Consider the following 23,526-nt stretch of genomic DNA (forward strand, 5'->3'; position numbering starts at 1 on the left):
GAAGAAGAGATTCTGTAAAACCAATTAAGATAATATAGATGAACAGTGAACCGATCAGCCTTGATTGATTGATCGATAGAAGAAGAGAAGAAGCCTCTCTCTCCATTAGTTTATAGCTATAGAATCCAAAAACAACATTTCCCCAAGTACGAAAACCAACAAACTAGAGAGATCTGGCAACCCCTTGCAGCAGCATTCATTGTCTGAAGCAAAGTTCAAACAACGTTGCTGCTCCTCAAGAACAAGAACGTATGTGTTCTGTTTTGACCAAGCTGAGCTCCAACCCCATCATCCATTGCATTGCACTGACAGAAATTTATTAGTTTATTATTTGTTCAAGCTAGCTAGCCGCATGCTTCACCTTAAAATTAATTTCTCTAGCTTTTTGGGAAAGCATACTGTCATTACATGTACATGTTCCATATTTATGGTGACCACCAAGCACAAGCAGCTAGACAAATAAAATTCAAATATCTGATTGCGCACCTTGAGCTTGAGCCAAGAAAGAATTGCTGCTCCATGCAATTAATCTGCGCTTATATACATGTAATCACTAAGATCATGAGACATTTTATATATATATATATACACATGTAATCACAGTTATAGAATCCAAAGACAACATTTCCCCAAGTATGAAAACCAACAAACTAGAGAGATTTGGCAACCCCTTGCAGCAGCATTCATTATCTGTAGCAAAGTTCAAATCAAACAACGTTGCTGCTCCTCAAGAACAAGAACGTACGAGTTGTGTTTTGACCCAGCTGAGCTCCAACCCCATCATCCATTGCATTGTACTGACAGATGAATTTATTTATTTATTTGTTCAACTGTCATGTTAAGCTAGCTAGTCCCATGCTTCACCCTAAAATTAATTTCTCTAGCTTTTTGGGTAAGCATACTATCATTACATGTACATGTTAATGGTAAAGAGACCTCTCTACAAGGAGTCAAACAAGTCAAAGTTAGTTAGAATATTAATGGTAAAGAGACCACCAAGCACAAGCAGCTAGACAAATAAAATTCAAATATCTGATTGCGTACCTTGAGCTTGAGCCAAGAAAGAATTGCTGCTCCATGCAATTAATCTGAGCTTATATATACATGTAATCACTTAGATCATGAGACTTTATATATATTCATGTAATCACTAACTCTTACCTTCATTGGAAGATCATAATATATAAGAAGCATCGGTAACGAAGGGCATATCTGCATATATCTGGAACTGGAACTGGGACTGCATGAAGATCATAATATATAATATGTTGACAGAAGAAAAGAGAGCACAAAACTGATCATACACAATCATTTTCCTGGGTCTGGGTGACTGGGTGTATATGTTCATTTGTGCTCTCTATCTTCTGTCAACCACAACATCGTGCTCGTTTTGCCAATTAAGCCTCTGAAGCTTTTCCATGGAAGCTAAGGTTGCTGGCGGCTGCCATTGCCTTGTCTTTTTGTTGGGAATTTGATTCTGGGATAAACAAAGACTTAGTCTTCCTCCAGGAACACCGGTGGATGATTAGATGATTTGATTGGAACACAAAAATATCTGTTTTCTACTTTATGATAACAACCACATCACATTACTCAAGCAATGACGGGTCTTCTAGGTTGCGTCTTGTCCATTCATCTTGACTTACTCTATAATATATTAATATAGAGGACCCAGTTACTATATATTATTATAGTCTCTGATATATATATATATATATATATATGACATCATTGTTTATGTGGCACTGTATTTAAGACTTAAAAGAAAAGAAAAAATCATTACAAGATAATCATGAGATATATGTAGCAAAGGATAACACATATTTTACACTCAGAGAAAAGTAGAAAGATAGGAAGACATTCATGCATCCAATTCTTATTAAAATCAAACAGAGATTTGAGAGATCTCATCTTTATAAAACCTATTCATGTTGGATTGCCTTGATCACGAAAAGGCTGAAAACGCAAAAGATATTATTCTAATAGACTCGAAGATTGAGGTCAATGTAGAACTTAACTCATAATATTTAAAGTTGCTAATTAAGGCAAACTAGTTATCGTCCACATACCTTGTTGCAAAATCCCCAAATCCATATTGACGTGGGCCTTATCTCGTGTTTTCGTCCATCTATTTTTGGGCCAGGGATGCATGAGGCTAACTTACTGAGATTAGATGATTCCTTCTATTCTAGGCTTCCATTCTAGCCCAACATTTAGAACTACTTGTGTTGTAATTCCGAAGCATGAGGTTCAGAAACCTCTAAGAAGGGTCATTCAGATTGAAGCTAATTAATCAGGAGTTGCACAAATAATTAAGTATGTGACAATATATAAATGTTTGATGTGTGTCATGTCTGGTTTGTATAATATAAATCAAAGTGAGTGCGTAGGCTCTTTGCTTTTAACTGAATAATGGTTGGTTTGTGTTTCTGGTTGAATAAATCAGAATGAATGCATTGGGACCAAACCAAATGGCATTGTCTAATCAGTAACAATCCCATCTAAAACAAAGTAAACAATGTTTAGTTAGAAATCATTCTGCTGGTGGCTGCCGGCCACTTGCCTGCCAAAAGCCAAAATCTTATGAAGTTGCTTCCCTGCACTGCAATACATAGTTCGCACAAAAAGAATGTTTTTTTTATTTCTTCTCGACAAAGATTAAAGCCATAGAATGGGCCTTACCCAGCACTCTCTTCTTTAATCTAATCATAATTACTTGGCTTTTTATCACAAATAGTCCCTTAGGTTTGCAAAATTATCACATTTCGTCCCTAACGTTTTTTTGTGACACTAATGGTCCCTAAGGTTACCCTTTTTTTTGTGACACTAATGGTCCCTAAGGTTACCCTCCACACATCAAAATGGTCCCTGCCGTTAACTTCCATCAAATTTTCTGTTAAGTAGCTGACGTGGCACATGTGTGGAGCCCACATGTCCAATAGTATACATCCACGTGGCTTTAAATAAAAGATATTATATTTTAAATATTTTAAAACTTAAAATCCAAAAAAAAAAAAAAAGTACCTGTACCATCTGCGTTCTTCTTCCTCTTCCAGCGCCTCCTACCCACCCTCACAGACCCACTCTACCTCCCTTTTCTTTCTCTCTCTCCCTCCCTCATCTTCCTCCCTTTTCTTTCTCTCTCTCCCTCATCTTCCTTGATGTAGTTTCTGCATCAGGAAATTTCTCCATGGCCAAATCTAAGCTTCAAAACACAAATTCTCTATGTGGGTCACTGTGAATATGAGCTCAGTGGCAGTAATTCCCAACTCCATAGTCCCTCACATGATAATCCAATGAAATAAACACTTGGGTCCTTTTTTGTTTGACCAAAACCTACAAATCAATGAAACCCAAATCTTAAAAGTTCGAAAAAAAAAAGAGGGTATGGGATGAGATGAAGCGAACCAATTATAAAATTTACAAAATAGCAAACTGGTGGCTGGTACAATTACACAGTCATAACATAAACATTGAGTTGGGTTTTTGGATCAGGGAGAGAGAGAAGAGAAAGCCCGAGAAGTCAAGGAAGATCAAGGAAGAGAGGGAAAGGGAAGGGAAGAAGAGGAGGGAGAGAGAGGCAAAGAGTGGGTCTGCGAGGGTTGGAGGCGCTGGCGGAGGGAGAACGCAGATGGTACACATTTTTTTTTTTTTTGGATTTTAATTTTTAAAATATAATATATTTTATTTAAAGCCACATGGATGTATACTATTGGATGTGTGGGCTCCACACACGTGCCACGTCAGCTACTTAACAGAAAATTGGATGGAAGTTAACGGCAGGGACCATTTTGATGTGTGGATGGTAACCTTAGGGACCATTAGTGTCACAAAAAAACGTTAGGGACGAAATGTGATAATTTTGCAAACCTAAGGGACCATTTGTGATAAAAAGCCTAATTACTTTATGCTTTAAGCATTTATAATTTGGTCTGAGCATTAAACGGAAGGGTATACACAATGCGGTATATAAATAGAGAGGTGGTACACAATGCGGTATATAAATATGGTATACCTAGCATTTTTCTAAACGGAAATCACTTTGAGCTCAACCAATCCAAACTGATCAGGAACTTAGATACATGGATAGCTTTTACTTTCAACTTTCAAGTGGTTGCAACAAATAAAAATGTCCAAACTTTACAAGTACTTTTTTTAAGCTATAGCTTTGGTGCTTTACTTTGCATAATTTTTTGTGCCGGCGTGCACGCGTGGGAAATTTATATTACAATTGAATTTGAAACTTAAAAAGGAAAAAAAAAGCATCATAATTTTGAGTTTGATTGCCCTTTGGACAAAACCAAATGGAAATATCAAATCAACCCTAATTTTTATAAACACAGTTGATGTAGGGCAAGCTAAACTACATTCCATCAGCCATTACAACGCTTAAAAGGACACACCAAGAAGTCCCCTAGCTATTATCTAACATTTTTAATATAATATATGTCTAGCTAGCCAAGGTCATGAGAGGAAGGCATATTAATTTGAGCCAAACTTACAAACTTTTTGAATTTTTACTGGTTAGTAATTAATGAACATAGATTAATTAAAGATCAGCAAGTGTGATGATTAAGATTCTTAATCATTCATACACTAATCGTACGACACGTCGTAGAAGTTCCGATTCCATGAAGCTTCATTGCCTTGATTGCTGGATCTTGGAGCAAAAGCACTTTGTCCTTGTCTCTAACACCCACCATGTGTAGATATTCACCATCCTCTCTCTGTTTCCCTTTGTAAAGCAGCCTCTGCTCTCTTGCCTCCATGCCAGTCACCAATGACAATATCATCTTTAATTCGCCTGCACATATTAAGAAATTAATTCATCAAAACCCAATTCTAATCACCACTTGTTTACTTGATTTCCTCATAATTTTGTGCATATACACATAGGAGAGAGAGAGAGAGAGAGAGAGAGAGCTTAATTACCAAATGTTGAAGTGGCTTCAATGGAGATGTCATGGCAATGAGACACAGCTGAGACTCTAACTGTGATCAAGCCCTCTCCAGCACTCCTTTCAGCCGCAGTCTCTCTCCTTTGAACAAGCATGCCTCCTGGTCGAAGCTCCCATTTGATTTGACCATTGTTATTAATGGCTCCTCCAAACTCCTTACTTTGATCAGCAGAAGCAGCAGCTTTAATCTTGTTATTATTACTGCTAATGAGCTTACAACTGCAAAAGCTTCTGCAAAACCTCTTTGACCTCAACTTAATCATGTTGATTAATTCCTCTCTGCTTTTTCTTGTTGCCTCTGCTAAGTAACCTCTTTAGCTTTTGCTTTCTCTCAACTCAACTCAGCTGAAATGCATCGCTATTTATATAATATAACAAAGCATTAGACAAGGAGAAATTAAATAAGCGCATCGCTAAAGTACAAGCCGCCCGAAGGTGTGTTGCAAAAAGTAAAGACTCATAAGAGTGGGTGGCCAATGAGAGGATGCCACAGAGGGGACAATATGGGCATAGTTTTTCCTTGCTTATTTTTATGGAAGGAAAGCCAAGGGCACATGGGGGTGGGTGCTTAGGAACACGCTTCCTTGATTGGCGGACCAAACACAAAATCAATGGCTCAATTTATTTGTCTTTCACAAATTATATATATGATGACATAGCCTACAACCAGAGAAATTTTTGTATGTTTTGGATACATTATAACTAAATTTTGAATAAGCATCTTAGATTGATGCGATTTAGCATGTTAATAGATCTGAAATTAATGTGGCATGGAATGGAATATATGTTACATTAAATTAAGAAATGAGTGAAGCTGGCTTTTCTTTTATTTCGTCTTCATCTGTAATTTGTGATTTTGGTTGGGTTTTTATGTTTAGTTAGGTGGGTGGGTGTTTAAGATTTCTTTTGGGTTTACTTTTCCTAATGGTGGTTGGCTAATCTCTCTAGGGTATCAACCCACATGGGAGAGGACCTTAAAAAATTACGCATATTCTCTCTCTCTCTCTCTCTCTCTCTCTCTCTCTCTCTCTCTCTCTCTCTCTCTCTCTCTCTCTCTCTCTCTCTCTCTCTCTCTCAACCATGTCCAATTTCTTTAACATAGAATATTTCGTCGTCCAATTCACAAAATATATGGCTAGCTAGCCAAATTCTTTTAAAATGATCCTCCGAAATTAAAGGATTAGTAGCTCAAATTGGAACAAAGAAGATTCACTACTTGGATAACTTAATCCTTAATAATTAATCAACTTCGAGATATATATATATATCCCCTCTTTGTTTTCTGCATAATAAGTAAGTTTTAATTTGCATATTGGTTCTTCACTTATGTGGTTTGAATAACCTCCTGATTTTATTATTGATCTTCTATTTGAGAAATGTAACTCAGAGTTTTACGGGAAGCGCTCTATCAGAGGCCAGGTTCCTTCTCCCGCTTGCGGTTGAGAGGGTAGTCTACTTAGCTAGTCGACGACCAATAATGTCCATTGGTGTAGAGGTACTCACCTAATCCTCTAGGACAAAGCCAATTTTGTACTTGTTGCATCCCTCTTATTCAATAAAATAATCACTTCTGTGTCAAAATAAAAAATAAAAAAAATTGCGAGCATTCACGAGAGTGACAAATTGATCTCCATATCACCAGCACATGGTAGTAAGGAGGATAAAGAGAATAAATTTGTGCAAGGTTTGGCGACAAACGACACTCCACATGTAACATTATCGTAGAAGAAGAAATATTAGGTTTGGACTTTGGAGAACCAATATATATACAATGTATCATGCATAGTTTTGCATTATATATATTGGCATTTAAATTACTCTAAAATAGTGTAAGATTGAAAAACATGTGAAATGGGCCCTCTCCTCTCCTATGTGCATGGAGCATCCCATTAGGCTATAGTATGGGCTAAAAGGCACCGTTACAGTTGATCATTTAGTCACTTGTATTTTTGTCTTTTTAAATGCCTATAGCTATATAGCTGATGCAGCCTACACTCTGATTCTTCTTTCAAATTCTCATATATAAATATGAATTTATGTAAAACACTCTCTCGCTCAATCGCTTGTACTTGAAATGATACAGATTTGGTGAGAGATTACCCTTAATTAATAGGGAGCTGTGATGATTTGATACCCGATCGAGCAAGCTAGGCTTGCTCATGCAAAATACCAAAAAAAAAAACAAAAAGAATGGAAAGAAAAAATTGCATGCAGCACAAGATTGATTCTTTGACGCACCCCATAAGATATGCTTCTTGTTGGCAGGCCCGTGGGAAAGATATAGCTGAGAGATTTTATGCGCATCAAAGGTCGTTTTAAGTCTCACAACACAATTATAGAGTTCCTAGCTAGCTAGCTTCCATGCATGACATGGGCTGCTCCGCTTGCTATTCAATATTTATTTATTTATTTTCCAAACATTATCACTGACACACCCTTCTTGTTCTTCGTATTATTATTACTGTAATAATAAAAAAGATGTCATTGTTTTATTAGGACCTTGTGCACATTATTAATTCTCATCGAACGGGCCGAAAAGCCGGCCCTTCTTGGACTCTTCATCCCCAACTTCACCCACCTGATCCCATCTCTGGATCTCGCAACCCCAACAGCAAAGCATTTGATTTTCGCATCAAATGAATAGTAATACATTCTCAGATCGTCACTAGTATAGTATTAGTATGCACCACAACTCGAGGTGAAGAAATAAATAGAGAATCCCAATCAGTGGCTGAACTGAAACTACGATATCGAGCATTAGCAAAGCTCCGCTGTGAAGATCCCTTCAATTCTAGCCCAGTTCCTACCGTCTTGGCTGCAAGCCAACCCCGGTAGTGACTTACTTAGGCATTTCACCCACTTGTTCATATTGTAAAGCCAGTTGACTGAGCTGTGCATTGGATTGGACATGATGACCATATGCGAAGGCCTAATGCTGTGAGTAACAGTTTTCACTGCAATTCATTACCAACCCATCGGCTTCTCCATTTGACATGACATGTGCAGCTCCTCTTGCCCATTGAATCCCATTGCTTGAAACTGCAAGTCCAATGGAATCAGAAGTATCGGTATTAATTAGACGACCTTCCATGGTACGTACCACATGTACTACCACCTCTCTTCATTGTTCCCAATGAACCTTTTCACTACTGGTGACCCAACTTCTGCACTGTCCCAAGAGACTTTGTGACCCAACTCAAGCACCAGATCCTTTGACCATGTTGATGTGAGTGTTTGATCAGGTGAAGCAGTTGTTAGATGTTGGCTTTAATGAAACTTTATTGTGTGTTCCTTTTTTAATCTATGTTCTGTCTTGATAAAAGAGGAAGGATCTCAGAAAATTGAGAGAGAAGTTCTATTGACAGAGTACGTATGAGAGGTAGATTAATTTATATGCATGCTTCCTCATTTTAACTACATTAATCTGAAGACACAGCCATGTCTTGTTCAATCCTTCAAGCCCATCTTGAGACACAGCCAAGCCATTACTCCTCCCTCCATCAGCACCAACACCTTCATATGCCATCAAATACTTGACATCCTTCTTATTCCTCACTACAAATGGATTCATTGCTCCCAACTCATCAAACCCCCCACCTCTCCCTCCCTCTATTAATCCCATCCTTCATCTTGTCATCCCAAACCAATAGAGTAATGCCCTATTTCCAAATCAAATGAATGGTAATAATACATTCTAATTAAGATCCCCACGCTCATGAAAAACAACATGAGGTGCTGCAATGAATGAAGAATCCCACTCTCCTTGCAACCCCACATCACATGTAATGCTCCCCTTCAGTTCTATCCCAATGCCTCCCATCTTGACTAATTGCCAATCCAGCCAAAGATTTGAAAACATTCCCACCATTTTTTATCATCAAGAAGAAAACTTTGAGCTGAAATCTCTACCTCCTCCTCAGCACTAGAAGCTCTGACCTTTGAGCTGGACATGATCACTGTGGGAACCAAATTAAATCAGAACCCTAATTCCTTCCATTTGGGGATTATTTGACCTAATTGGGAATTTCTAAACCTAATTGGGAGTTGCTCAATTTAATTGGGGGTTATCCAATTAAATGAGGAACAAAATCAGTTTGGAAATTAACCTACCTACCACAATTAGGGATTTGATTAAATTCCTAATTAATCAAATCCCTAAATACACCAACCCCACTAACCTCACCTACCACAATTAGGGATTTGATTAATTCCCTAGTTAATCAAATCCCTAAATGTACCAACCTCACCAACCACACCAACCTCACCAACCTCGTCAAGGCCCCCTATAAATACTTGGCCACGCACAAGGATGAGGTACGTCAGAATTTCTACTAAAACTCTAGAGAGCTCTTCCCTTCACAAATCCTAGCCACCTCCCTTCTCTCTCTCTCTCTCTCTCTCTCTCTCTCTCTCTCTCTCTCTCTCTCTCTCTCTCTCTCTCTCTCTCTCTCTCTCTCTCTCTTTTACATAAGGCTCCGGCCGCCCAGTTTTCACCACACATATATATCTCCGTACCCTATTTAGCTATTGATTTTTCCCTAAATCAATTGAACTAACTTAGGCATCGGAGGGCCTTTGGCCAACACCCCCCGGGTGTGGTCCTCTTATCCAATTTATTTTGCAGGGAGAAAGAGGCGGCGAAGAAGAAAGAGGAATCTTTCAACCGAATATTCTCGTGGGAGGAAATTTGCTCCCACAATCACCACATCAGAGGGCCTAATGCTATGAGTGTCAAATGCCCACCGATTTGCCACAACTGATCACCACACCCACATCCTGGCTTGATTGAACTGATCCTCCACCTCTTGAACTTCCCATAGTACCTACCACATGTACTGTTAGTGTTTGTATAGGAAAAACACCTTTGTTCCACACTGGAGAGAAGAACTCTCCTTGTGTGGTACAATACAAGTTCAGTTTATGTAGCTCCTATAAAAACTCAAATTATAAAGACAATAAAAGGGAGAGAATAAGACCTTGAGCTTTTGGCACTGAGTGTAAAGACAATATTATCTCAAATTATAAAAACAAAGAAACCAATGAGAGAATAAACTAAGAAAGATTGTTCCAGTCAAAATCGGCAGTTATAATCATATAGATTTTTCAAAAGTACAACATGAATGGAGTATGTTTGAGTAATAAAGTTGTTCTCTCTTTGTATATATAAAACCTTTAATTGTAAGTCAGTGATCAAATGGTAAAGGGCATTGCTGCTTTGCAAAGTCTGGGCATTGCTGCTTTGCAAAGTCTAAGCAAAGCCTACAGAGTTCATAGTTTCCAAGTCTGAATTTTCGTGTAATTGTCTGATATGCATATCTTGTGGACTCATCTGCTCAAAAGTCTTTGTCTCATTGTCTGATATGCATATCTTCTGGATTCAAAAGAAATGAGTGTGTCATTGTTAAACCAAACTTTAATCGTTTTTCATTTTCTTCCATTACAGATTAATTGTCATAGTTTAATTCCAGATTGCTTTTGGCACTTCATAATTGAATATAAGAAGACATTGTCATTTTAATGAAAGTGGAGATGGCCTAAATTGTATCCAAGGTGAAGAGATTGAGAGTTAGGTTGATGTGCAACAAGAAGATGGTTATGTAGTACAAGAAATAGAGGCACTGAGAAATCATATATCGACAAGTTTGATGGGTTTATCTAATTAAAAATTGTATATGATTTCTTATTTATGAGTAGCTTAATTTTTGTTATGACCATATTATTGGTTTTTATTATTAATGGAATATGTTGGGTTTGACTTCCAACATTAGTTTAGAGCATTTGGAGACAAATATTTAATTTTCAACATGATGCTATATTTATTTTATTATTAAATAATATTTTTGGTGTGTGATGGTTAAAGAAACACATTTAACACAAGAATTATATAATTGAAAGGGAAAATGCTATCAAACACTCAATAAAAAAGTCATTTCAACATAATTTCATTTTTAGTCATTATACACAACTAACATCACTTTTACACAAAAACCTACCAAACACTCAGAAAATTGATTATTATATCAAAAGCACTTTTAACAAAAATTTACCAAACGCCACATTGATTTCTCTCACAACAACTCTGACAATAATTATTTTTACAGTACAACAATGCCAAATTGGCCCTTAAAGTACACTGGGTCGTGGCCTAAGTATTACAAATTGGATTGATGATACTATTGATATCTCATGACCTAGGGTGTAATATTTTTAAGTAAATTCTTAATTTGGAGCATGAGTGGATTGGTAATGCCAAGAGACCTATAGTGTAAGTGTAATCTTATTAAGTAAATTTGTAAGTTGGAACATGAAGTGAATTGGTAACACCACCACACCACATGGTGTGGCCATTACACCAAACTTATGAATAAGCTAATTTTGACTAGATTTCTCATTATAATAATGATGAAGTATAGACCTACAACACAAACACAGAAATAATGCAAAAGAAAAAAGCAGAAGAAAATTTCACAACTTCTTAATCAATAGTACTGATTTACGACTACAGTGTGGTGTACAAACGAATAGATAGATACTCTAATGATCTATCCACATCACTAAGTCGTGACCTAAGCACAAATAGAACTGAGACAGACCTCAAGGACTGAATGTCCCTATGCCTAAATAGGATATGCTCATATCATTCTTATCTATCTATGCAAAGTGCTTAAATAGTTATGGCTGCTCTGTAATAGGAGGCATTCTTCTGACGTTGTTTTAGGATTATACTCGAGGTCAACTGCAAGCAACTACATACAAGATACAACACAAAGAGGAAGAAACAAAAAGTATTATCAGTTTTATCCTCCTCCTCCTCCTCCTCCTCTGGTAATCCCTCCCTCTTACCAAGCTCACTGAGGTTTGATGTCCCATCCCGAGGCTGATTATATAAGTGAACATATGCTTCTGTTATGATATGTTAAAGTGAATTAAGTATCAATAATAAGAAGAGTAATGAGAGAGCAACAATGCTGTATAGTTTGAAATCTCAAGGATTGCCTTTATTTCTATTTCCCGAGTCCAAAAAAACATTGCACGCAATATGATTTCTAATTATATTTTTTTTTATCCTTTTCTAGGTTTCTTTATCCTCCTCCTCCTCCTCCTCCTTGAGCATATGTTCACTTATATTAATAGGGCCAAACAATGACTTGGCCGGGGTGAGGGTGGAGATCTCCTTGCTCCTCAACTCAACAATATGTAAACGGAAGCAACAAGTAACAAAACGAGGTTCCACAATTGTTTCTCAAAATAACAAGTAACATTCAACCTCTTCACTCAACTCAACAATATGAGGTTCCATAATTGTTTCTCAAGATAACATGTATTCAACCTCTTCACTCAACTCAACAATATGTAAACGGAAGCAACAAGTAACAAAACGAGGTTCCATAATTGTTTCTCAAGATAACATGTATTCAACCTCTTCACTCAACTCAACAATATGTAAACGGAAGCAACAAGTAACAAAACGAGGTTCCATAATTGTTTCTCAAAATAACATGTAACATTTAACCTCTTCACTCAACTCAACAATATGTAAACAGAAGCAACAAGTAACAAAACGACGTTCCATAATTGTTTCTCAAAATAACATGTAATATTCAACCTCTTCACTCTTACTCAGCCTACAAACAACAACAAATAGTGTATTAGAGGAGATGTAGACATTCAACCTCTTCAAGAAAAAAAGAAATACTTATGATAACCATTCGAGCAGATGAAATTTACCACTTACAAAAGCAATGAGACCAATTCCAGGACCATCCAGAATAACAAAATCAGCCGCACCAATTCCGCAGTGGGCAAAAACACCCATGCATGCATGTAAAAACTCTTTGAACTCAATCAATCCCGAGCAAAAACACCCATGCATCCTATTCTTCTTCTACAATTCTATGAAACTACTCTTCTATTTCTTTAGTGTTATCATGGTACCTTGATGTATATAATCTAAAAATGAAGAAAAAGAAAAGAACCTTGAAGGTCGAATCTGAGATCTAGAAGCCTTTTCAGCTTTCACAAAATCAAGATTATATTCCCTACAAGCCAAGGTTAGATAGGTTCCAAGAGGATAGATAGGTTTTTGGTGCTTCAACTATCTATTACCACTGCATGTCTTATCTGTTTTGCTACCTAATTATTAATTATGTTGCTCTTGCTGGAGAGAGAGAGAGAGAGAGAGAGAGAGAGGGAGGAATATGTGTCTTGCATATATATATCCGTATGCACAAAGATATATATACAGTTATTCTCTTATCCGGATGTCCGCACGTTATTATCGTGCGGATCCTATTGTAAACAAGCAGGAAAACAGAGAGGGGTAGTACAAAATACACTGCGTCCGCACGATAATAACGTCCGGATGTCCGCATAAGAGAATTTCTGTATATATATATATATATATGATCATCACAATCCCAATGCGACATTAACCTGTAAATTAAATGTTGTTTATATATGTAGCTGTCTAAGCATGCAATTGCCAAATTCATATGTAAAAGAAAGAAAGAAATAAATAAATAAAAATGTGATTTGATTAATTGGTTTTTTATTTTATTTTTAAAATCAAACAAATTTATAACCTGGATTCTTCTGGTTGGTTGTAAATTGTAATTTATAAGGTTCTGTCTATGTTAATGTACGATGCAAGTGTAGTCCTCCTATAGATAGGTATAGATATAGATATAGCTAGCATGCATGCCCAGTCCCCAATGAATCAGTCCACATCAGATAAGAGAGTTAAGAGCAAGAAACAAGAAGAAGAGATTCTGTAAAACCAATTAAGATAAGAAGGATGAACAGTGAACCGTTCATGTGACTGAATGACTAACTGAGTGATATATATATATACAACCTTGATTGATTGATCGATAGAAGAAGAGAAGAAGCCTCTCTCTCCATTAGTTTATAGCTATAGAATCCAAAGACAACATTTCCCCAAGTACGAAAACCAACAAACTAGAGAGATCTAGCAACCCCTTGCAGCAGCATTCATTATCTGAAGTAAAGTTCAAACAACGTTGCTACTATTGAGGGATCCATACTAAAAGGGATCGGAGAACGGTGTGTTTACACATAATGGGAGAATTTATGAATCATAAAAAGATATGAATACGGTAGAAAATGAATAAGTGAGAGATCTTTTAGGTATTAGATTATGATCCTTCAATCTTTTATCTTTTAGGTAAAAAAGTTATACACTCCCCTTCTCCGATGTGATCTCTGTTGGTAACTCCTCCTCCAGTAACTTCTCTTTCGGTAATTCCTCTTTCGGTAACTCCTCCTCTGGTAACTTCTCCTCTGGTAACTCCTCATGCGGTAACTCATCTTTTGGTAACTCCTCATTCAGTAACTCCTTCTGTGGTAACTCCTCTTTTGGTAACTCCACTTTTGGTAACTTATCATTCGATAACTTCTCCTTCGGTAACTCCTCCTCCAATAACTCCTCATTCGGTAACTCCTCCACTTCATCCTCTAATAACTACTTCTCCTCCTTTGGTATCTCCTCCTTCTTCTCCCCCTTCGACTCCTCCCACTCTGGCTCCCCCTCCGGCTCCTCCCACTCTGGCTCCCCCTCAAATATGTGGTATTTGATTGATTTATCAAGCCATATAGGTACAAGACTAAACTACTAGCTCTCTCGCTATTATTGAACATATGCATATATACACTCCCTTTCTATTGAGGGATCCGTACTAAAAGGCATCGGAGAATGGTGTGTTTATACATAATGAGAGAATTTATTAATCATAAAAAAGATATAAATAAGTAGAAAATGAATGAATGAGAGATCTTTTTGGTATTAGATTATGAAATCTCTAGATGAAAACATAAAATTAAATCGGAGAACAGATTTCTAATTCACAAAACAAGAAGAAAACAACCACCTCCTTCGGCAACTCATCCTCCACCTCCTCTAGTAACCTAAAAAGAACCAGAGTCAAGAATTCCATCAGATTCCTAAAATAAAACAGGCAGAAAACACCCATATAAAAGAATATATGTGGTATTTGATTGATTTATCGAGCCATATAAGTACAAGACTAAACAACTAGCTCTCTCGCTGTTATTGAACATATGCATATATAGATTCCCCTTCTATTGAGGGATCCGTACTAAAAGGCATCGGCCAACAATGTATTTACACATAATGGGAGAATTTATGAATCATAAAAAAGATATGAATACGGTAGAAAATGAATGAGTGAGATCTTTTAGGTATTAGATTATGATCCTTCAATCTTTTATCTTTTAGGTAAAAAAGATATACACTCCCCTTCTCCGATGTGATCTCTGTTGGTAACTCCTCCTCCAGTAACTTTTCTTTCGGTAATTCCTCTTTCGGTAACTCCTCCTTCGGTAACTCCTCCTCTGGTAACTCCTCATGCAGTAACTCATCTTTTGGTAACTCCTCATTCAGTAACTCCTTCTGTGGTAACTCCTCTTTTGGTAACTCCACTTTTGGTAACTTCTCATTCGATAACTTCTCCTTCGGTAACTCCTCCTTCAGTAACTCCTCCTCTTTATCCTCTAATAACTACTTCTCCTCCTTTGGTATCTCCTCCTTTGACTCCTCCCACTCTGGCTTCCCTTCAAATATGTGGTATTTGATTGATTTATCAAGCCATATAGGTACAAGACTAAACTACTAGCTCTCTCGCTATTATTGAATATATGCATATATACACTCCCTTTCTATTGAGGGATCCGTACTAAAAGGCATCGGAGAATGGTGTGTTTACACATAATGAGAGAATTTATTAATCATAAAAAAAGATATTAATACGGTAGAAAATGAATGAATGAGAGATCTTTTTGGTATTAGATTATGAAATCTCTAGATGAAAACATAAAATTAAATCGGAGAACAGATTTCTAATTCACAAAACAAGAAGAAAATAATCACCTCTCATGCTCCACCTCCTTCGGCAACTCATCCTCCACCTCCTCTAGTAACCTAAAAAGAACCATAGTCAAGAATTCCATCAGATTCCTAAAATAAAACAGGCAGAAAACACCCATATAAAAGAATATATGTGGTATTTGATTGATTTATCGAGCCATATAGGTACAAGACTAAATTACTAGCTCTCTCGCTATTATTGAATATATGCATATATACACTCCCTTTCTATTGAGGGATCCGTACTAAAAGGCATCGGAGAACGGTGTGTTTACACATAATGGGAGAATTTATGAATCATAAAAAAGATATGAATACGGTAGAAAATGAATGAGTGAGAGATCTTTTTGGTATTAGATTATGAAATCTCTAGATGAAAACATAAAATTAAATCGGAGAACAGATTTCTAATTCACAAAACAAGAAGAAAACAACCACCTCTCATGCTCCACCTCCTCCGGCAACTCATCATCCACCTCCTCTGGTAACCTAAAAAGAACCAGAGTCAAGAATTTCATCAGTTTCCTAAAATAAAACAAGCAGAAAACACCCATATAAAAAAATTAGACTATATCATAATTAAAAAAGTAAGATGAAAAAAAAAAATCACCTCCAGTTTCTCTTCTCTTTCGGTCTTTTGGTCTCCCTCCAAAAATTTCAACGGTTATGACCTCAATCCGCACATCTTCGTGCTGGGACCACATATAACAAAGGCGGTGTAATTGTACCAAAATCTCTTTGGTGCCCAGATAGTCAATTGGTCCTCATTTCCAAGATTGGTGTTGAGGGCAAAAACACCCACCTATGTTTCAAGATTTTTTATATGCATCGAGTCCACCCCACTTTGTGGTTACCGACTATGATAGGTAAGTCTTTCAATCCTTATCCAGTTTAACATCCATGTCTTAATTGAGGTTGTAGTTACCCCTTTTAGTAGCATATTTTCTTTGTTAAGGTTGTAGTTACCTTTTTTACTAACATATTTTCTTTGTTGCTTGCACATATTATATTTTTTAGAAGGACCACCAACGGAACGCTTTGCACCAAAGGTGTTGTATGTGACACGGGACACATCCTCATAGTTGAGGAGGTGCGTGAGATGTACTTTCTCTTCTCTTTAATCTTACGTGGGGTAGTAAGAAGAGATGGCATATTTATCGAGTTGATTTGTGAGTAGATAGCGATGCACTCAGAGTAGTACGAAGGATGATAAATTTGTTAACATCAAATTGATTAATATACCTTGTTCAATGAAGAGATTTTATCGATTAAGTTTATGACTGAATTTATCGGGCTAATACGCGAGGACATATCGATCACCAATAATGTTTCTACTATTAATCACTAATTTCGATGATTATCTTTTTGCTGAGGATTGTTGTGAATAAAATCAACGCAACGAAATGCTTTACACCAAGGATGCAGTATGTGATATGAGACACATCCTCATAGTTGAGGAGGTGCGTGAGATGTGTTTTCTCTTCTCTTTGATCTTATGTGGGGTAGTGAGAAGAAATGGCACATTTATCGAGTTGATTTGCGAGTAGATAGCGAAGCACTCAGAGTAGTACGAAGGATGATAAATTCGTTAACATCAAATTGATTAATGTACCTTGTTCAATGAAGAGATTTTATCGATTAAGTTTATGACTGAATCTATCGGGCTAATATGCGAGGACATATCGATCAACAATAATGTTTCTGCTATTAATCACTAATTTCGATGATTATCTTTTTGCTGAGGATTTTTGTGAATAAAATCAACGCAACGGAACGTTTTGCACCAACGATGTAGTATGTGATATGGGACACATCCTCATAGTTGAGGAGGTGCCTGAGATGTGCTTTCTCTTCTCTTTGATCTTATGTGGGGTAGTGAGAAGAAATGGCACATTTATCGAGTTGATTTGCGAGTAGATAGCGAAGCACTCAAAGTAGTACGAAGGATGATAAATTCGTTAACATCAAATTGATTAATGTACCTTGTTCAATGAAGAGATTTTATCGATTAAATTTATGACTGAATCTATTGAGTTGATATGTGAGCACATATCGATCACCAATAAGATTTCTACTATTAATCACTAATTTCAAAGATTATCTTTTTGCTGAGGATTGTTGTGAATAAAATCAACACAACGGAATGCTTTGCACTAAGGGTGCTGTATCTGATACGGGACACATCCTCTTATTTGAGGAGGTGCCTGAGATGTGCTTTCTCTTCAGCAATCAACTTACTTGGTTTGTTGATGACACTAATGTGTATCGTGTTACAATCCATAAAACATATGAAAAAATGTGGCTACAAAACCTATCAATGGTGCTAATCACGTTTAACATCCATGTCTTAGTTGAGGTTGTAGTTACCCCTTTTACTAGCATATTTTCTTTATTGCTTACACATACTATATTTTTTAGAAGGACTACCAACGGAAAGCTTTGCACCAAGGTTGTTGTATGTGATGCGGGACACATCCTCAAAATTGAGGAGGTGCTTGAGATGTGCTTTCTCTTCTCTTTGATCTTATGTGGGGTAGTGAGAAGAGAGGGCACATTTATTGAATCGATTTGCGAGTAGATAGCGATGCACTCCACTCAGAGTAGTACGAAGGATGATAAATTCGTTAACATCAAATTGATTAGTGTACCTTGTTCAATGAAGAGATTTTATCGATTAAATTTATGACTGAATCTATGGAGTTTTATATGGAAGCACATATCGATCACCAATAGTGTTTCTACTATAAATCACTAATTTCAATGATTATCTTTTTGCTGAGGATTGTCATGAATAAAATCTACACATACGGAGTGACATGGAACCTCTCCACCACCTCGCTAGGCAACTAAAGAAAGTGTGTTTTTTTTTTTTTGGATTAAAGGCCAAAGGCCAATGACTTTATTCATCAATAGAATTTAAATAACGTAAATCATTCTGAAGGTAAGAGTAAAGCCAACTAGGCCCCTCTTCCATCCAGTAACATATCACATTACAAGATAAAGCAAATTTGGCTAATTGATGAGCCACAAAATTACATGTACGAGGTTGGTGTTGCAAGGATACGAATAGGAAACGACAAAATAACTCTTTTAGTTCCTCTATCAACTCTCCTTCCATGCTCATATCAAATTCAAATCGGTTTACGACGTTAATCACCTCCAAACAATCACTTTCAATATCATCCTTATAAATCCTGCATCTATTGCCATTTGACAACCTGCAATCATAGCCAAGGCTTCAAAAGCCTCAGGGGAAAGACAACCAATTACCGGTTTAGCCATGGCACCCATTAATTCCACATTAGCATTTCGGACTACTGTTCTTAGCCCCATCTTTCTATCAGCCACACAACATGCCCCATCAACATTTAATTTCAGCAAGTCCCCCTCAAGAGGATTCCAACAACAAGTTGCAACATGGCGAGTTAACTTAGGCGATGGACATAGATCAACAAAATCCTTACAAAAGACTAGTGATGCGTCATAAAGTCAAAAAAGGTCTCTTATTACGCCTCCATGGAGACTCTTGTTTCTTTCAGCCCAAATCATCCAAACTATCACCGCGAATAAACATAAATCCTCCTCCTGAAAAGTAGTACAAACATGGTAAAAAAGGTCCACGAAAGAACATACCCGTTGTGTTCCAACTGGTTGACAGAAAGGGGAACGCTTCCAAACTCGTCATGCAAACTTACAATATCACAACGCATGCACCAAATCTTCATCTGCTCTCAAACAACAAGTACATACACCTGAGGGTATCACATGTCGACGTGCAATAATAGCTCGACATGGAATAATATTGTTTAGTGCACGCCAAAGGAAAAGTCGTACCTTAGGCGGTAATTTCAGCTTCCAAAGATGTTTCCACATGCCTTGTACAGTTGGGGAACTAGACTCCCCTTGCCTTAACCTCCTTTTCTGTTTGTATTTCTAAGAAAACAACCCAATATCCAATTCTCACCGTATACCACCTATGTGTTTCATAGTGCCATACTTCTCGATCTCTAGCCATACCTCCTGTCAATGGAATAGATAAAATAGTTGCAACATCATGGGCCAAAAAACATCGGTCAATCAGCTCAATATTCCATTCACTTGATGGTGTCAAAAGATCGCATACTTTAGAATTAATGGGAATAGTTGGAGGGGAAGAGACCATGAACGTAGTTGGTGTCAGTAGCCACCTATCACCATAAACACCCATTGACTCACCCCTCCCAATTCTCCAGCGGAGGCCCTTCTTCAACAAATCTTGCCCCCATATCACATTACGCCATAAATATGAGGAACCTTGACCTGCATAGACTTCCAAAAAACCTTCTCCTGGTACAACACTTTGCTCACAGCAATTGAGCAATAAGAGAATGTGGTTTAGTATGAATTTTCCATGCCATTTTAGCCAACATGGCTTGGTTAAAAGCTTGTATATCTCTAAACCCAAAACCCCCGTCCTTCTTGGCCTTGCATAACTCCTCCCACTTTAGCCAATGAACTCCCTTATCCCTCCCCATATGTGTCCACCACTTTAGCCAATGAATTTTCTTTACTGTTTATTGCTTTTTAAACTATTTGAATTTTCATCTTTTTATTTTATAGGGGCTTTATCGGTATGGACACTATGCATTAGGATTCATCATCAGGCTAGGTTGGTTTGGCCCAATCCTAAACTTTTAGGCTCGGGCCGGGTCTTGTCGAGCTTTTTCTTTTTTGAAGCCGAGTCGAGCTTAAGTGGATTTTTTGGGTTGGGCCGCCCATTGCCTTTTTTTTTTTTTTTTGCCTTATATTGTCTTGCCTTATTTCCATTCCAAACACTTAAGTTTACAACGTAAATAAGAAAGTACCCCCTACCAATATTTGGATTCAATTAAAAATACTAGAAAATCAAATTCTCAACAAATCAAAATATGAAAATCCAATTTTAGTGTAAGATACAATTTATACCAATATTGATACCTCAATAAGTCAATGTATACTTTATACTAAAATCTCATAAAATTGTGGTTGCTTATTTAAGATGTAAGGAATATAAACCGCCAAATATATCATTGAAACATTAGTATTTCAAAAGTTCATTTTTCATACTTAATCAAATTTTGAGAGAAAACGGTTTTTCAAGTAGACGTGTGTGTAGTAATCTATATTATCGTGCATCAAAATTTGACTACATATCATACTAATTATATAGCATGGCTTGGCTCTTTAAAAATTGAGGAGGAGCTCCTCACAATAAATAGAGTTTTGACACTTGTTAAATTCCTTGAACTATTTTTTATTTTGGAATTTTACAAGTGCCATTAGCTCATTTTAAGGAGCCAAGCCATGCTCCGAATGAAACCCTCCGCACTGCTTGCTTTCATTTTTCCTTCCCATGGGAAACTAAAGTATCCATTATAACTTGCGTATAATTGGAAAACTAAATCTTTTCCGCTGACCAAACGGAGGATCAAGAATAAGTCATAGTTTTATCCACAAGACAAGTAGAACATTATATATGATCATTGGCGGGCTAAATAATACATTATAATATATTATAGATACAATAACCTATCGGAGAATTCCTCCACTGTTACTTTCCACCAAAGGCTATAAATCTTAATCCTCCCCTATTATATTAACCTTACATCCTCCTAATGAATTAGCATTTCGCTAGTTGTGGTCTGTATGGTTGCCTTGCTGCTCTGCATGCTTAGGTCTTCCCCGCGGTTCTTCAATTCTTGGGACCTAATGCACTCCTGTATTCTTCCCTTCAATTCATTGCTGGTATAGCATGTCCGCCGTTAGATGGGAGCGGTTGAACGGATCCGACTGCAAATCACATGAAGTACATAAATTAGCACACAATAGGAGATACACTTCATAAGATCAAGATTAATTAGCAGTGTTGATGATGTACGTTATCACTAAGAAGATGCCTTTGGATGACAGGTCGGTCTACCGTGATTATTGAAGAAGGCAAGATAACTGGATCCTTCATGAAAGTGTACTGCAAGAAAGGAAATACAAATATTTATAATCAAAGCCGCGTTCCAACCTATTACCTACCCACAAACACAAAAAACATACCTGAATTGGATCAAGGAATTCATCTGGTATGTCCCCGAGAGCAGCTTCAGTGTCCATGCCCTCAGAAGCAGCAACTTTGCCTTTCGCACCAAGCTCAATAAATTCCTGTGTGACCCTCCCATCTTCTCCAATTCTCCTTAGGACATCCACTGCAGCACTAAACAACTGGTGAAATATCCAATGACATCCGTTTGCTTCCATTCAAACATAATGATGTTCTTGGAAAACAACTAGAAACCAGAATAATAATAATTGCACAGAAGTCAAGTAAAGCTTTGCCTCATCTTAAGTACCTGCTCATCTTGACCGTCCAATTTATCTAGCGATCAGAATGTGCCACGTCATTTAATGAATTTTTTAAATTCTTTAAGTGTTTTAATCCATCAGTGAACAACTCCCTCTCGCCGACATCCCTACACCTCTCTCCTCTGCCTCACCAAAATCAAATCAAATTAAGATCGAGCCATGACAAACACACGCAGTATGCAACAAATATAAATCCTACATAACAAACCCTAAATTAACCTCCCTCCGTACCCATTTCTCTCTCTCTCTCTCTCTCTGTCCTTATTATCACGAAGAAAAGCAAGCAAACAGTATCTATCTCGATCGGCTCCGCACGTAAGTATTTGATTCATCAATCTGTCGAATGCTTAATTTGCTTTACTTTTATTTTTTGTTTCCGTGAATTCATCAGTTCTACTTGCATTGTTTGTTTGATAATTTAAGCTTGCTTAATTGATGAATACATATATGTTATGTTTCCATTGGATACTCTAAATTAAATATACATGTAAATTATATCCTCATTTGATTTTCGCTGTTAAACTCGATCGACTAATTGGGTCTGCTTCTTTTGTTTCTTATTGTTTTTCTTAATGTTGAGTTGGGTTACTGTTGAGGAACATGCAAAATCCCCCTGCTAATTGGGTCTGCTTGGCTGTTAACCTTGTGCAGGATCAATTAGTCTGTAACAGGAATGCCTCTCAATTCAATTCTAGTCATGTTGGGATCATAGTTGAGAGGAATTCTAGGCTATTTATTACAAAAGCTTTGAACAATTTGTAAAAGAAATAGCAGCTTCTAAGCAGAACTGGATTTATGTATGTGCTTCATTGTTTCTTTTTCTCCTTTCCTGCTTACTTCTGTTGTATGATTCTTATGTTATGTCACTTAAGTTATATATGAAAGAAATACAAAAATCACCAGAAAAGAAACAATTCTCCAAAATTTGATTAATTCAACAAACAAAACACCACCTGCAATTTTTGGCAGATGCAAGGGTTGCTTGTGATATTCATGTTCTAGCCAAGTCAAAATCAAAGAGTAGATTGAAAAACATTTTTTTACGAGGAGTTTGTAGATCAAGTGATTGAAAGTATTTATTCATGCATCTGAAGTCTTGTATTCGATTTCCCAATATCGCTGGTGTTTAAAAAACAAAAAAAGGAATCATAGACGTTCCAACTCTGAAGAGATGTAAGGCATTTGACATAGAAGAATAACAGCTAGGTTGTCGTATATTTAAGTAAAAGGCATGGACATGACATCAATATAATATGTACAAAGCTGAATTATAAAATATAAAAAAACAAAAAT

At 36.9% G+C, this 23,526-nt stretch overlaps 2 protein-coding genes and 2 long non-coding RNA genes across 4 annotated transcripts; 1 reads left to right on the forward strand and 3 right to left on the reverse strand.

Annotated features, from left to right (window-relative positions):
* Positions 1-41: 41 nt before the first annotated feature.
* LOC110756068 (uncharacterized) lies at positions 42-3,602 on the reverse strand. The gene is made up of 2 exons (XR_002526611.2): positions 487-3,602; positions 42-305 (listed from the first exon to the last, which is right to left on the reverse strand). It is a non-coding gene; the product is annotated as an uncharacterized LOC110756068 (long non-coding RNA).
* A 650-nt stretch (positions 3,603-4,252) lies between these two features.
* LOC110756061 (Ubiquitin-like superfamily protein) lies at positions 4,253-5,335 on the reverse strand. Its single transcript, XM_021957446.2, has 2 exons — positions 4,933-5,335; positions 4,253-4,804 (listed from the first exon to the last, which is right to left on the reverse strand). Exons 1-2 carry the CDS (start codon positions 5,219-5,221, stop codon positions 4,590-4,592), a joined length of 504 nt encoding a protein of 167 aa, XP_021813138.1. The 5' UTR covers positions 5,222-5,335; the 3' UTR covers positions 4,253-4,589.
* Positions 5,336-21,339: 16,004 nt separating this feature from the next.
* On the reverse strand, positions 21,340-22,180 carry LOC110756687 (putative ubiquitin conjugation factor E4). Its single transcript, XM_021958142.2, has 3 exons — positions 21,928-22,180; positions 21,758-21,847; positions 21,340-21,669 (listed from the first exon to the last, which is right to left on the reverse strand). Exons 1-3 carry the CDS (start codon positions 22,126-22,128, stop codon positions 21,616-21,618), a joined length of 345 nt encoding a protein of 114 aa, XP_021813834.1. The 5' UTR covers positions 22,129-22,180; the 3' UTR covers positions 21,340-21,615.
* A 91-nt stretch (positions 22,181-22,271) lies between these two features.
* LOC148296158 (uncharacterized) lies at positions 22,272-23,057 on the forward strand. The gene is made up of 2 exons (XR_015834444.1): positions 22,272-22,548; positions 22,885-23,057. It is a non-coding gene; the product is annotated as an uncharacterized LOC148296158 (long non-coding RNA).
* The last annotated feature ends 469 nt before the right edge of the window (positions 23,058-23,526 follow it).

Source organism: Prunus avium, chromosome 3, assembly GCF_965620075.1.
Source record: "Prunus avium chromosome 3, drPruAviu1.hap1.1, whole genome shotgun sequence".
Lineage (NCBI taxonomy): Eukaryota > Viridiplantae > Streptophyta > Magnoliopsida > Rosales > Rosaceae > Prunus > Prunus avium.